This window comes from Chionomys nivalis, chromosome 2, assembly GCF_950005125.1.
Source record: "Chionomys nivalis chromosome 2, mChiNiv1.1, whole genome shotgun sequence".
Classification (NCBI taxonomy): domain Eukaryota; kingdom Metazoa; phylum Chordata; class Mammalia; order Rodentia; family Cricetidae; genus Chionomys; species Chionomys nivalis.
In genome coordinates this window covers 48,949,405-48,962,541 of record NC_080087.1, presented here as the reverse complement: position 1 = coordinate 48,962,541, position 13,137 = coordinate 48,949,405, and the positions used below count along the sequence as shown (strand labels likewise).

The 13,137-nt window shown below is 43.5% G+C and overlaps 1 protein-coding gene across 1 annotated transcript in view; it reads right to left on the bottom strand.

Annotated features, from left to right (window-relative positions):
* Positions 1 to 7,781: 7,781 nt before the first annotated feature.
* Positions 7,782 to 13,137, bottom strand: part of Ros1 (ROS proto-oncogene 1, receptor tyrosine kinase) — a 133,976-nt gene continuing 128,620 nt past the window's right edge. The window contains exon 44 of the mRNA XM_057761983.1: positions 7,782 to 8,709. Within this exon, the coding sequence (XP_057617966.1) occupies positions 8,399 to 8,709 (311 nt within the window). The 3' untranslated portion in view covers positions 7,782 to 8,398. The remainder of the gene's footprint in view (positions 8,710 to 13,137) is intronic.

Genomic DNA, 13,137 nt, shown 5'->3' with positions numbered 1-13,137 from the left:
GACTTTTTTAATCAAGTAGACAAGATGAGGAAAATGGTTCCAAACCCTGGGTGGGATAAGGGGTAACTATAAGCTATCTTCTAGTTTGAAGGAGGATACAAGCTCACCATCCAATAACTGAAATTATATTCAACTTGAATTAGCCAGAAAAATCATTCACAATTTTATACTTAACAATCTTAAACTATTTAGCAGATTAGCAAAGGCGATAACCCCCCTTTTTTAATGCACTGAAAATGTAGGGTTGGTCATTGAATAGTTAAAGAATTATGTCATTATAAACAGGATTGAAAAATTTAGAAAATTCGCCAAGGAGTATTGATATCTTTCTCATTTTTCATGAGATATAAAATATAATAAAAGCAAAAAAAAAAGGAACAACTTTCAATAGTGGGGCTATACACCTGTGCCCCCAGTTAACGTAGATGTTCTGTTCTAGGAAACTGAAGCAGAGCACAGAAGCCCCACAAGCCCCACTGTTCTAAAGGACAACACCAGGAGGACAGAGCATGCTTTTTAATTACCAGCTTCACCGTATTTACATTTTTCCCGTCATCATGCTTCCAAATATATTTTTGTGGGTTTGGGATGAACATGTAATTTTTGTCACCCCCTTAATCAACAGAATTTCTTACTTTAATTACATACAAAGTATTGCTCTTCTAACTAGAATAAACTCTAAAGATAACAGTGGAACCACCGCCCCACACATAGGACAGACAACATGGTTGTCTACATACACGAAGTTCTGGGTTCCATTCGCAGCACCACACAAGGGCATGGTGGCACACGTACATGCAACGTCAGCACTTGGGAGATGGAGACGAGAGGATCAGAAGTAAGCGCAAGAAAACAAAAACTGCTTTGCACATTACCTCCGGGTTCTCTGGTCTCACCCTGGTGCTGCTGCCTGGTCCCTCATGTCTATAGGAATGCTGCAAAAGCTCTGAGATGCTATGATCTCCTTGTATTCGGCAGGGTATAAATTCACCATCAGATAGTATCGCGAATCATAATACAGAGCCCAGAAGTCACCAGACTATCAAATCATAGCTGTTACAGCTGGCTGCTGCTCTGCATGAGAGGAGTCTGTCCTAAAATCTCTCAGGAAGGTTCTGTAAGTTTCCACTTCCCATCGTACTAAAATGCCTCATTGCTCACTTATCCAAAGGTTGTGGCAAAGGGTTTAAGTTTTTGCTCCTCCACAAAGCCTTGTCTCCATCCTAGACCACAGTGAGCAACCACACCTTTGTGGGAATTCCTGTCACTCATCCGACTGTCTATTTGGCACTTAAATATTGACATCATCCCTAATTCAGGACCGAGAAGGCCGCCACAGTGCTGTAGTGCTCTCACTCACTCTGGACTCCCAACTCTTTTTCTTAACCCTAAACTTGAGCAGGTACCATCAACCATTGCAGAAAATTGTCATTGCATTAAAATATTTCATTTAATTATGTCTGAACAAATTTTAAAATCTAGCTTGACCTGAGATTTGGAGGACAGGTTTTTAAAAAGGAAAATCTGGAAGTCAGCTTCAGGAAAGAAAATCCTCTGATTAAGAGGAACTGGGAGAGCCTGTCACACTTAGGAGGAGCCAGAGAGTGTCAAGTGTCACTTTGCCACACGTGGACACAGACCCTCAGTCTGTGTCCTCTCCTCAAAGATGTCGCTTCAGCAGTACCGCCCCTTCTTGCATCTTTGTTCTTCCTTCTCTCCGGGACCATTCCCATTTATACAGCACAGGCTACAATATTTCCTGTCTTTAAAAAGCCAAAATAACACACATGAGAAAACTTTATTATCTCTCACCCTGTACCAAAATCATTTCCAAATGGATCAAAGCCCCCTAATAGAAGACTCGAAACTGCCAGAGGAAACATAGGGAAACCACTTCTGAAAAGGACTCTAATGGTTCCGGAAAGGATACGGAGGATTGACAGATGAGAGTGCAGGAAATTAAAAGGCTCCTGCCCAGTAAGAGAAACCGTCACCGAAGGGAGAAGAGAGGCTGCAGAATGAGAGAAAATATTCCTCATCTACCCATCTGATGGGGATGAATATCTTGAATTTATAAAGAGTGCCAAACAATTGAACAATAAAAACAAAATTATCTCATCAATAAATAGGCAAACAAATTAGACATCGAGTCCTTAGAAGAAGAAATGTTTAACACATAATTGACAAAATGTTCATATTTATCCATCAGGGAGATGAACAAAACAGCTTCAAGGTAGGCACAGTAGTACACATTTACAATCCCCAGCACTTGGGAGGTAGAGGAGGAAAGAGGTCAGGATTGGAAGCCAGGCTCTGCTATATGAGACCTTCCCTTTTTTAAAGGCAATTTTATTTTGTGTGTGCATTCTGCCTGCATGTCTGGTGCCCAGGGAGGTCAGAAGAGAGAATTAGATCCCCAGGAACCAGAGATGCAGATGGTTGTGAGCCACCATGTGTGTGCCAGGATCCAAACCCAGGTCCGCTCCAGGAGCAACAAATGTTCTTAACCAGTGATTAAGATCAGCCTTCTCTCCAGATCTAAACCCCACCTTAACAACAAACAAACAAAAACCAACTATATGGAGAGTCAATCTCACCACAGTCAGAATGGCTGTCTTCAGGAACACAAACAGCAAATACTAGCTGGGAAAGAGAAACCCTTACACACTGTTGATGGGAATGGGTAAGCTTACAAACTTAGTAGCCAGGATGGAAATCAGTATGAAGGACCTACAGAAAATTACAAGTAGAACAACCAAATGCTGCAATTATAGCTCTCAGGTGCCCAGGCGATGGTGGCACACGCCTTTAATCCCAGCACTTGGGAGACAGAGCAGGTGGATCCTTGTGAGTTTGAGACCAACCTGCTTGCTGTACAGAGCGAATTCCAGGACAGCCAGAGCTGGTACTCTCTCGGGTGTACCTGAAGACAGCTTGAGCCACCGCACCCCAGAGACATTGGCACATCCACATTCTTTACCACACTACTCACCATAGCCAAGATATGGAACCAGCCTAGATGCTCACCAGAAGAAAGAGAAAATGTGGTATGCATACTCATTAGAGCTGCATTTGGCTGTAAGGAGAATGGGGTGATGTCATTTGCAGGAAAATGAATGGAGCTGCATGGAAATGATCATGTTAAATAAAACAAGTCAGATGCAGAACGACAAATATCCTATGTTTCCTCTCTCTCTCTCTCTCTCTCTCTCTCTCTCTCACACACACACACACACACACACAGAGTAAATAAATAAAAAATATTTAATAAAATATTACAAATGTCAAATAATAAAAAATTTAGAAATAAATTCTCTCTCATCTCTAGAGAGAGAGAAATCAAAATACAATGGATCCACAAGGCAGAAGACAAGCATCTGCATAGGGCTGACCCAGTGCACACTGGGTAGTCCAGCAGTGGCTGGCTGCCTGCTGGGTGGGGCTGAGAACCTCACTTGCTCATTCCATAAGGACAGATGTCTTAGTGTCCCGCAACCTGGTACTGCCAGCCTGGGGTACTCCTGGAGACTTGCATGTTTTCAGATGGCATTGGAAAACCCAAGAAGCTGGACTCTAGTTCTGGTGAAAAAGCAGGAGCAGTAACAGTGGGGCCAATGTACTTGCCAGCAGGGAGCAAAAGTGGGCAGGCAAAAGCAGTCCTGCAGCCTTGCTTCTCCCTCAGCCGCTTTTGATCTGGGTCCCAACCAGAAGGTGCTGCTCACTACAGGAGGGGTTCTCCCCCTATAGTTAATCCCTCCAGGATTTCTGGGTAAATCACTTTGCTTCTCCATCATCAAGCTCACAGGGGCTCCTGATGTAGTCATCTGGTCACCATCACTATAAGCCTGCACCACACCCATGAGTATTAGCAGCCCCAGCTCTGAGACCTTGTCCCCTGGCATTAGCTGTAGTCTGCAGATATGGCTAACCACTGCGCTTCTTGGTGATCTTTGGAAGATGCCTCTCTTACTTATCAGCACTTCCTGGAGACCGGTAAACTATTGGACTTGGGGAGGTCTTCTGACTTCACAGAGCATGCCCATTCCAGCATCCCCACCTCCCTCAACCCTTTTGCTCCTTCCTCTTCCTTCCTACGGGGCATAGCATTGGCTTTCATTGGCTCCAGACTTCCAAGGCCACACAAGGGGCTCATCTTTGTGAACCTTATCCCCGTCATAACATCACATTCAGTTGATGAAAAATCTCATCCAATGAGTGAATTTTCACCAGGTAGCTTTGGAACATAATTCTTACATTATTCCCTGCCAAAGCCTTGCGTGGCTTGGGTCCTGGAACCCTGACTAGGGGCAACAAGGGAATAAAAAAAGTGATAGATGCACAGACAAATGGGCAGAAAAACTGGGATTGGGTAGTCTGGACTCTCTGACGGAAAAGCCACAGCTCCCAGGAGGCTCAGCATGTTCCTTACATACAGTTGAATGGGGGCCGGGTGGGATTACCACATATGGCTAGCCAAGGAAGAGTTTATTACAAAGAGCTAAACAAGGAGGCTTGGTTATTAGAGGCCTGGTTATTACATACAGCACAACAAGGAGACAGTTTAGTTACTCTGAGTAGGAGGGGACACTATAACAAAGGAGTCTTCAGGCAATAAACATCTGGAGGGGAGAACTACGGTGGACATTTTCACCACATGAGATCAATGTCCACACACAGACCAGAGGAAGCCTCTGCCTTCCCTCTAAGCCTCATCCACCCCTCCCACTCCCACACCCCAGAGGAAGACTGCAAGGCCCATGAGTCTGAGGCACTGGGGTCATTGACATGGCTGCGTCTATATCAGCAGCACACATTCACTCAGGACGTCATGCACTCCCTACAATCTCCCAGCTGCTGCTAGCACACGTCAGTGAACCCTGAGAGCCCCTTCTCCTGATGCAGCCTACTCTGCGTCAAGCTCTGCTGGCAATTAACTGCAGTGTCTCACCTGAAATCAGGTGAGCAGGTGGCTGGGAAGGAAGAGACCTCTTTCACATCATCCCCTAAAGGACTGTGTTATTCCTTTGGGGAGAAGCGGGACACTTACACACTCTGCGGGACCTGAAGGGTCTGGTAAGCTAAAATTCAGTGGGGGAGTGGTATCCTCCAAATATCTCCATCCTCTGTTTTAGGATTTTTCCAACAGTCCTCCCTTCCCTGAGTTTCTGAAATCCGGACCCTGTAACACTGTGGAAGGCTGTGTTTGCTCCTCGACTGTCTGCACTTGACTAGTTTTCAGGAGTGGGTTGTTTCCTTCCATTGGGTGGAACCCCAGGGACAGAACTCGGGTCATTAAGCTTCATGACAGCAATCACCTTTATTACTAAGCCATCTCACCAGCCCTTGAATTTAATTAGAATTATAGCAATGTGTGTGTGTGTGTGTGTGTTGGATGTGAATATGCTCACACACACACACACACACACACACGTGCGCGTGCCATTCCAATGTCTTCAATCACTCCTTGATCTCTTTTGGTTGCTTTTAGTTTTCTGCATGTTTGTTTGGAGACACATTCTCCCTCTGAATCTGTAACTCACTGTATCAGTTAGGCTGTCCTCCTGCCTCCACCTCCAGTGTTGGAGTCAGAGGGGCACAGTGCCTTGCACAGCTTTTTACACTTGCACTGGGGATTCAAACAGACCCTCAGATTGCTTAATAAGCCTTTCTCCCACAGAGTCATTGCTCCAGCCTATAAATTATACTTCTCATTTTCAGCATACTTAAATTTTTCTTAAAGATTATTTCTTTCCCTGGGATCCAAACAGACTCTCAGATTGCTTAGCAAGCCTTTCTCCCACAGAGTCATTGCTCCAGCCCTATAAATTATACTTCTCATTTTCAACACACTTAGATTTTTCTTAAAGATTATTTCTTTCCCTTAAACAAATTTAAGTGAACATTAAATTTATCAAGCCAGCTTTTTCATATAAACTTTTCCCACCCATAGCTTTTGTATTTGCAAGCACTGTTTTCTCCATCTCTAACACTTCCAGGTCATATACCTTGAAAATGAAAAAATTTTTAAAGATTTTATTTTTTCTGTTGAACATTAGTAAATATCTTTTAACACACACATTTTTATCCATTGTCTGTTTTTCTCTCTAATATTTCCAGAATCAATCTTCACTGATAGAATTACAATTATGTAATCAACAAATCAGTAACATTTCAGCAATTATTTTTCTCTGTGACACAGTTTACATACAAGATTTTCAGTCACTACCCTTTTTTATTAAATGATCCTGCTAGTATTTTCTACTATGAATTGTTGTAGGACTGTTAGCAAACTCCTTAGCTGAAACATGACAGTTGTACTGCCTATGCCTTCAGATATCTGTGGATTCTCTAATTACAGTGAACATATATTGTACTGTAAATCTAATTCATTTTAGCATCTCAGATACATTTGCATTTTCCAAAACAGAGCTCTGTGGAGCTGGCAGAATGAATCCCAAGTTACAGATAACAGAAATACCTCTGATTTAGAAGGATTTACCAAAAGGATTTGGAGGTGGCTGGCAGAATCCCAGGAAGAAGGGAGACCCTAGAGCAGGGATCAAGGAGGAGCAGCCAGCAGAACCGGTCTGTCTGGCGATGGGGACTGTCAAGGCAGATTCCCTCTGCTGCCTCTTCTGGTGTCATGAACTCTGAGTGAGCAACCTCAGTGCATGGGTTTGGGGAGTGTGAGAGGAGGTTGCAGGTTTGCCTTCCTGCTGCAGAAGATTCTGAGGGAGCAGACATGAGCCGGCTCTCACTCTGAGAGTAGTGTAGAAGTCTTCAAGGGAAAAGAAAGGGTCTCGTGTCCTGGACTAATTAAAGGACTGACAGAGGCTTCCATGAACAGAGAGAGGAAGTATCCTGGGTGTGTGGGAAAGTGAATGCAAATTCTGTACCTTAACTACAAGGCTATGCACCCCCAACCTAGGGCATTCGCTTCTCTGTGTTCACCTGCCGCCAGTCACCTGTGCAGGTTCTCAGGCACCAGGTACATTAAAGATTACCAGAGATGGAGGCAGGTTTATGATCTCCCACAGGAGTTTTTAGCAAGTGTTCCAGTTAGTCGCCTCTAAACAGCAACCGAGGAGCACACAGACTAGCTACATCAGCATGGGCAGGGCAGCACTTCAGGTGTAAGATGCCACTGTGCAACTTCAAAAGCAAACCAGCTTTCTGAGTATCGTTCCAGCTCTTCTCATGTAGGTGTTTGTCCTTCCGTGTCGCTGAGACAAATTACTCAGCTGTAGGTAAAAGAGTGTAATCACTTACATTTAATTTTAAGGATAATTTATTCTAGATTTTTGTATACAAACCATGTCTGACAAAAAAAATAGTACTATATGAGTGTGAATATATGTGCGTGCGTGTGTGTGTGGGTGGGTGGGTGGGTGGTGCTGGGACAGAACCAAGGGCTTCATTCAGCTAGTCAAGTGCTCTCCACTGAGCTATATCCCAGTCACTTCCCCCAAACATTCCTAATGTTTCAATTGGAGCATAAAAATCACCAGACAGGGGCTAGAGCATAGAGCCAGCAATTAAGAGCGCGGGATGCTCTTCAAAAGGACCCAGCTTTGTTCCCATCACCCACTGTGGCAGCTCACAACCTCCTGTAACTCCAGTTCCAGGAGTTTCAGGAGATTCAAGGCTCCCTTCTGGCTTTTGAAAGCACCGAGCACACGTGTGTTGCACAGGCAGACAGGCAGGCAAACACTCATACACACAAAAAAACTATATATAAAATCTTTTTTTAAAATCACAAAATTAACTTTTATGCTACCGAAGGGTTTCCACGGTCCTGTTTTCACTGCACCTACAGCTGCTCTTCTGAGTTTCCAAAACTACAGAATATTTTACAGTGGTGACTAACGAGATTATGTTAGTGGAATAACAGCGTGCCAGATGATTTCTCGTGGCTCGGGGCGGCCCCCTCTTGTACATGGTTCTCATCATCTCCTGCATCCTCTTTAAGGTCATCCACAGGACAGTGGTCATTAGCAGACTCCCAGCCACCCAGCCCCCATTCAGGTTCTTGAATGGACCTATTCCTGTCGCTAACCATTTGACAATGATGTTTGTCCTGCATCCCAGATAGCAAAGCAGGCAATGCTTTAAAGTGAAGGGCTGCCCAGGAGAGGGACCATGGTATTTTCTTCCCAGACTTCAGAACTTTCCTGGGATTTCCAAAGACAGGAAGATTCTTCTCATAACCCACTGAAGGTTGGGCCACTGGTAAAGGGAATGCTATGAATGAAAACAAACGGCCCTCGGAACCAAGATCAGAACTCAGAAACTTCGCTGTATCCGTTCAGAGCCATAGACTACCGCCACACATTTGTTCCTTTCTGCAAGTAACTTAACATGGTGTCTGTCTCAGGGCTGTTTCTCTTACAGGATGCTGTTAATCAGACACGTCTCCTTGTCCAGTGTGAGAGAGACAGGCATAGTTCAAGCCTCCAGACCTGCCAGGAGGGCAGGAAGCCACTTGCGGTTCTTGGCCGAAATCTTTGTCTGCATCTGGTTGCTTCTCATCTTGCTTCAGACCACAGGACCCAGATTCCTTTGGGCCTAGAGGACTCTTAGAATTGTCTTCACCTTGGCTACATTTTGTGGCGAGTACCATATAGCTTAATCCTTCTTGGTTCTTGGTTTCCATCAACGCAACTGGCATCGTGTCATCTGAATTCAAAGCAACCATTTTATCATCTTCACCTGTGAACAAATATGGGAGTTAGGGCAGTATCCATCTCACACCTTTTGTTTGTAATAATAATACAAAGGGACAACTTCAACTTTATATTGTTGCTTAACAAACTTTTAGGAGGACAGCTAAATGCTAGAAAGACAAAAGTAAATAGGACCAGCTTCCTGTCGTTCAATCTATGGCATTCTAGAAAAGAAGCAGACGTGTCACTGTAGGTGGGATGTCCAATTACATAAAGGACTGGATAAAATATCGTGATACCCCAGAAGTAAGAGACTCTACTGAAACATGTACAACAGCTCACTGCCCTTGTGATAAAAGTTCGGAACCCCAGGAAGCTCCTTGTCTACAATAGCCTTTGACCTTTTCACCAGACTTAACCCTACAGTTTACTACCTACCTTTAAAAGCTTAGTCCTTTATATTTGGTGATTGACCTACTTGCTTTCAAGCTCTATTTTCCTTTTCTCCTTTTGTAAGATGTGGTCCTGCTATGTAGACAAGATGAGCCAAGAACTGAAAGTGATCCTCCTGCATCAGCCTCACACGTGCTGGGATTCCAAATTGTATACCACCATGCCAGGTGGTATACAAATTGTATACCACCATGCCAGGCTGCTTGTTAAGATAAGAGATATACAGTCTACCAGATGTAAGGCACGTACTGCTTAACTGTAGCACAGAGTCTTCACACTCTGAAGAAAGGAGATGGGCAATTAACCGATAGGCCCAAACGCAGGTGACAGCTGCTACTGTGAAGAGCAATGGGCAAAGCAAAGGCGTAGAGCAGCGGTTCTCAACCTTCCTAGTGCTGTGACCCTTTATACAGTTCCTCATGCTGCGTTGACCCCCAGCCATAAAATTATCTGCATTGCTGCTTGATAGCTAATGTTGCTACTGTTATAAATTGCAATGGAAACATGTGGTATGCAGAAGGTTGTTCAACCCTCCCCAGGGTCACAACACACAGGTTGAGAACAGCTAGCCTAGAGAGCCACAGCAAGGAAAGGAGCTGCCATTTTAAATAGCATTCACAAAGTATCGCTGAATGAGATAAAAAATCCTAGCAGAAATGCAGATTAAACAAGGGAACTTTCCATGCAGCTCTTTCATCTTGCTTTAGTGTTTTCTTGTTGAACACAGCGCAGGACGTTGAACCTAGGGTGTCAATCATGCTACCCAAGTCGTCTACACTGAACTACATTCCTGGCCTCCTGTAAGGGTTACCGTGAGTTTCCCAGGCAAACTTGAACTCTCAGCCCTTCTGCCTCAGCCTCCCAAGTGCGGGGATAACAGAACTGTGCCACTAGGCCTGCCTCTTCCTTTCGCCCTCTGTAGGCTCAGCTGTGCGGTTACTCTAAGGGCACTGCCAGAGAGAGGAACGAGGCTTCCAAGGCAGGAATGTGCTAGATGAAGGAGCAGCAGGGAGCTAACACAGCTGGTCATCTTCTGCAGTGCACACAAGGGAAAAAAAGGATGCACACCTGGCCAAGTCGAGATGCCAGGTTGGAGGAGGAGGATGCTATGAAGTATACTAATAACATGATTGTTGTTCATGTTGACACTTACAGAGCCCTTATTATGCACTGAGCAACACTAAGTGATAATCATGTGTTAACTTATTTTTGCCAATTCATTAGGCATGGCTATTGTCTACATTTAACAGGTTAGGGAGATGAGGTATGAAGGAGCTCATTAATGTGCTCAAAGTCACACAGCTAGAATGAGCTTGTGTCCTGATGTGTCTCTCTGAATCTCCATGCAGTGTGAGAAGCAGTGAGGACAGTGATCCCTGAGAGGGATGTCAAGTTTCGCTGGTACCTACGGGCTGAATACCCAGAGACAACCCAATTTCTATTAATTGTGACTATCACCAATTGTACTACAGACATTAAAAGCTTGCTATTTATAATAATAGCAATAGAAAAATCAATGAATAGAGGAAATAAGATACTTAACATTAAGTTGTTCAGTGGTCCCAACGGACTAAAAAGCAACTGCTCTTCATTAAGATGGTTTTCGGAGGCTTGGAGAAACCACACAAAAACACCTATGGATCACACCTTTCCACTCTTGTTAGCTGCTTCACTGACATCCACTTAATCCATCCAATAGTATAATGGAACACTTCCACCGAGCAGAAGTTTAATTAATTTTGCTTTGTTGATAGTGAGGGCAAAAATGATCATTTATATGAAACAGATAAATTTCTTTTTGCAAATTATGCTTCCGTGTGCCTAAGAAAAACCATTAACCAACTTTGTTGGTTCAGAGTGCTGGCAGCAATATTTAGTAACTTGACCCTGGCAAGCTTTTAGCAATTAATACATCTTGTTGCATAAAGAGCTCGGGAGAAGCGGTGGTGATGGGAGAACTTGTTTTGATACTTTTGTTTTAAAAGTATTCACTATAAAATCTGCAGATCAGAGCTAGGTGGATATTCTAAACAAAAGTGGCAGGCACTCAGCAACTTCTTTAGAGAGGAAATATTAAAATAAAGACTTCCGAGTAAGACAGGGACTTTAGAGGCGAGACATTCGCCGGCTGACTGGCTATGTTTAGAACAGCACAGGGGCATTGAGATTTCTTTCCTGTAGAACTCTCTGGGCTGGTGAGGTGATGTTTACACAAGCGTGGGGATGAAGTCACTGGGATATTTTTACTAGGTGCCCAGATATGTTACTAATCTCTCCTCTCTCTCTCTCTCTCTCTCTCTCTCTCTCTCTCTCTCTCTCTCTCTCTCCATCCTTCCCTCTCCCTTCCTCCCTCTGTCCTTCCCTCCCTCCTCCCCTTCTACCCACTCCCCCTTCTGACCTCCTTCTCCCCCATTAGGTCGGTAGGACCAGAGGATAGGCTTTATTGCTATTGTTGCTGTAATCGTATGTTGCTTCATTTAAAGATGGAAGAATCTTCCAATGATTTTCTTGACTTCTTGTATATCTTCTACACTGACAACAAAGATGGACACTTCAATGCCATGTTAAATATGCTCATCAGTCTACAAAGCAGAAAACTATCATTTAATACATTTCTCTTGTATTTAAAAAATTATATTCAGCCAGGTGGTGGTGGCACACGCCTTTAAGCCCAGCACTCGGGAGACAGAGGCAGGCAGATCTTTGTGAGTTTGAGACCAACCTGGTCAAAAGAGAGAGAGAGAGAGAGAGAGAATTACATTCAGGTTTTCAGGTTTGCCTTCCAGAAACTGCTCTAGGATTTACATTTTTGCAAGTATGCAAAGCCCACTCTTTACTCTGTTTCTTCTCTCTTCCCTGCCTTTCTTCTTCACAGCCTTAATATCACAGTTTTAGTGACTCCCATATTTCTTTCCCTTCTTAACTTCAAAGAGAAGAATGCTGGTTCTCTTTTACTACAGTTAGACTTCTATCAGCCCAGATTAGTCTCTGCATCATCTTCGTTTATTTCCCGTTAACGTTCTCTACCCCATTATGCTGAATGAGCATGTCCATGTCTCTGATTTTATTAATAACGATACTTGTTTCTTTTTGTTTCTTGGGACAAAGTCTCACTGTGTATCCCTGGTTTGCCTGGAACTCCCTACATTGAACCAGCTTGCCTTGAGTTTGTGATAATCTATGCCTCTGCCTACTAAGTCCTGGGATGGTAGGTATGTGCCACGACATTGGACTTTTTTGTTAGTATTTAGGACTTTGATACTCTCTGCCAATACTTAGCATCTAAATCTATTTAGTATGGCCAGACCAAAATGGTGCATCATTTCTAGAAAGCAGTCAGGGATAAGTTCTTTTGTTCAAACTGGTTGTATAGCCCGTTAGTTGTAGTGTAATCCAGAAAGTATTGAAGCTGCCTTGATGTCAGCATCATTTGCTGCCTCTCTCAGTCCCTCGGTGAACCATTCATAGGTCTATGAAAACTTTCGATAGAGCCTCAGGAAGAACTAACCTCTCAGGTCCATCGGGGCAGCCTCTGTGATTTTTATAAAACACTCTTAAAACACTGGAAAGGAATGATCCCATGAGCAAAAACATGAATTTTTCAAACACAATGCAAGTAGAGCTCAATAAAAATTAAAAATAAATAACAATCGTAATCTTATCACTCTCAAGATAAGGCAAGAGGATCATTGGTAATTCAAAGCCATCCTCAGTTAAACAGGAGTGTGAGGACAGCTTGGGCTATGTAAGGCCCTATCTCAAATAAAAATAAAAGAAGAATTAAATAAATAATAAAATACAGGTCAACAATAAGATTCCTGTACCCCTCTGGAAGGCTGGCTATTTCTTTTTTTTTTTTTCTTTTAAATACCGCTTGGCCCATTAGTTCTAGCCTCTTATTGGCTAATTCTCACATCTTGATTAACCCATTTCTAATAATCTGTGTAGCACCACGAGCTGGTGGCTTACCAGGGAGGATCTTAACCTGCGTCTGTGTCCAGCGGGAGAATCATGGCGACTG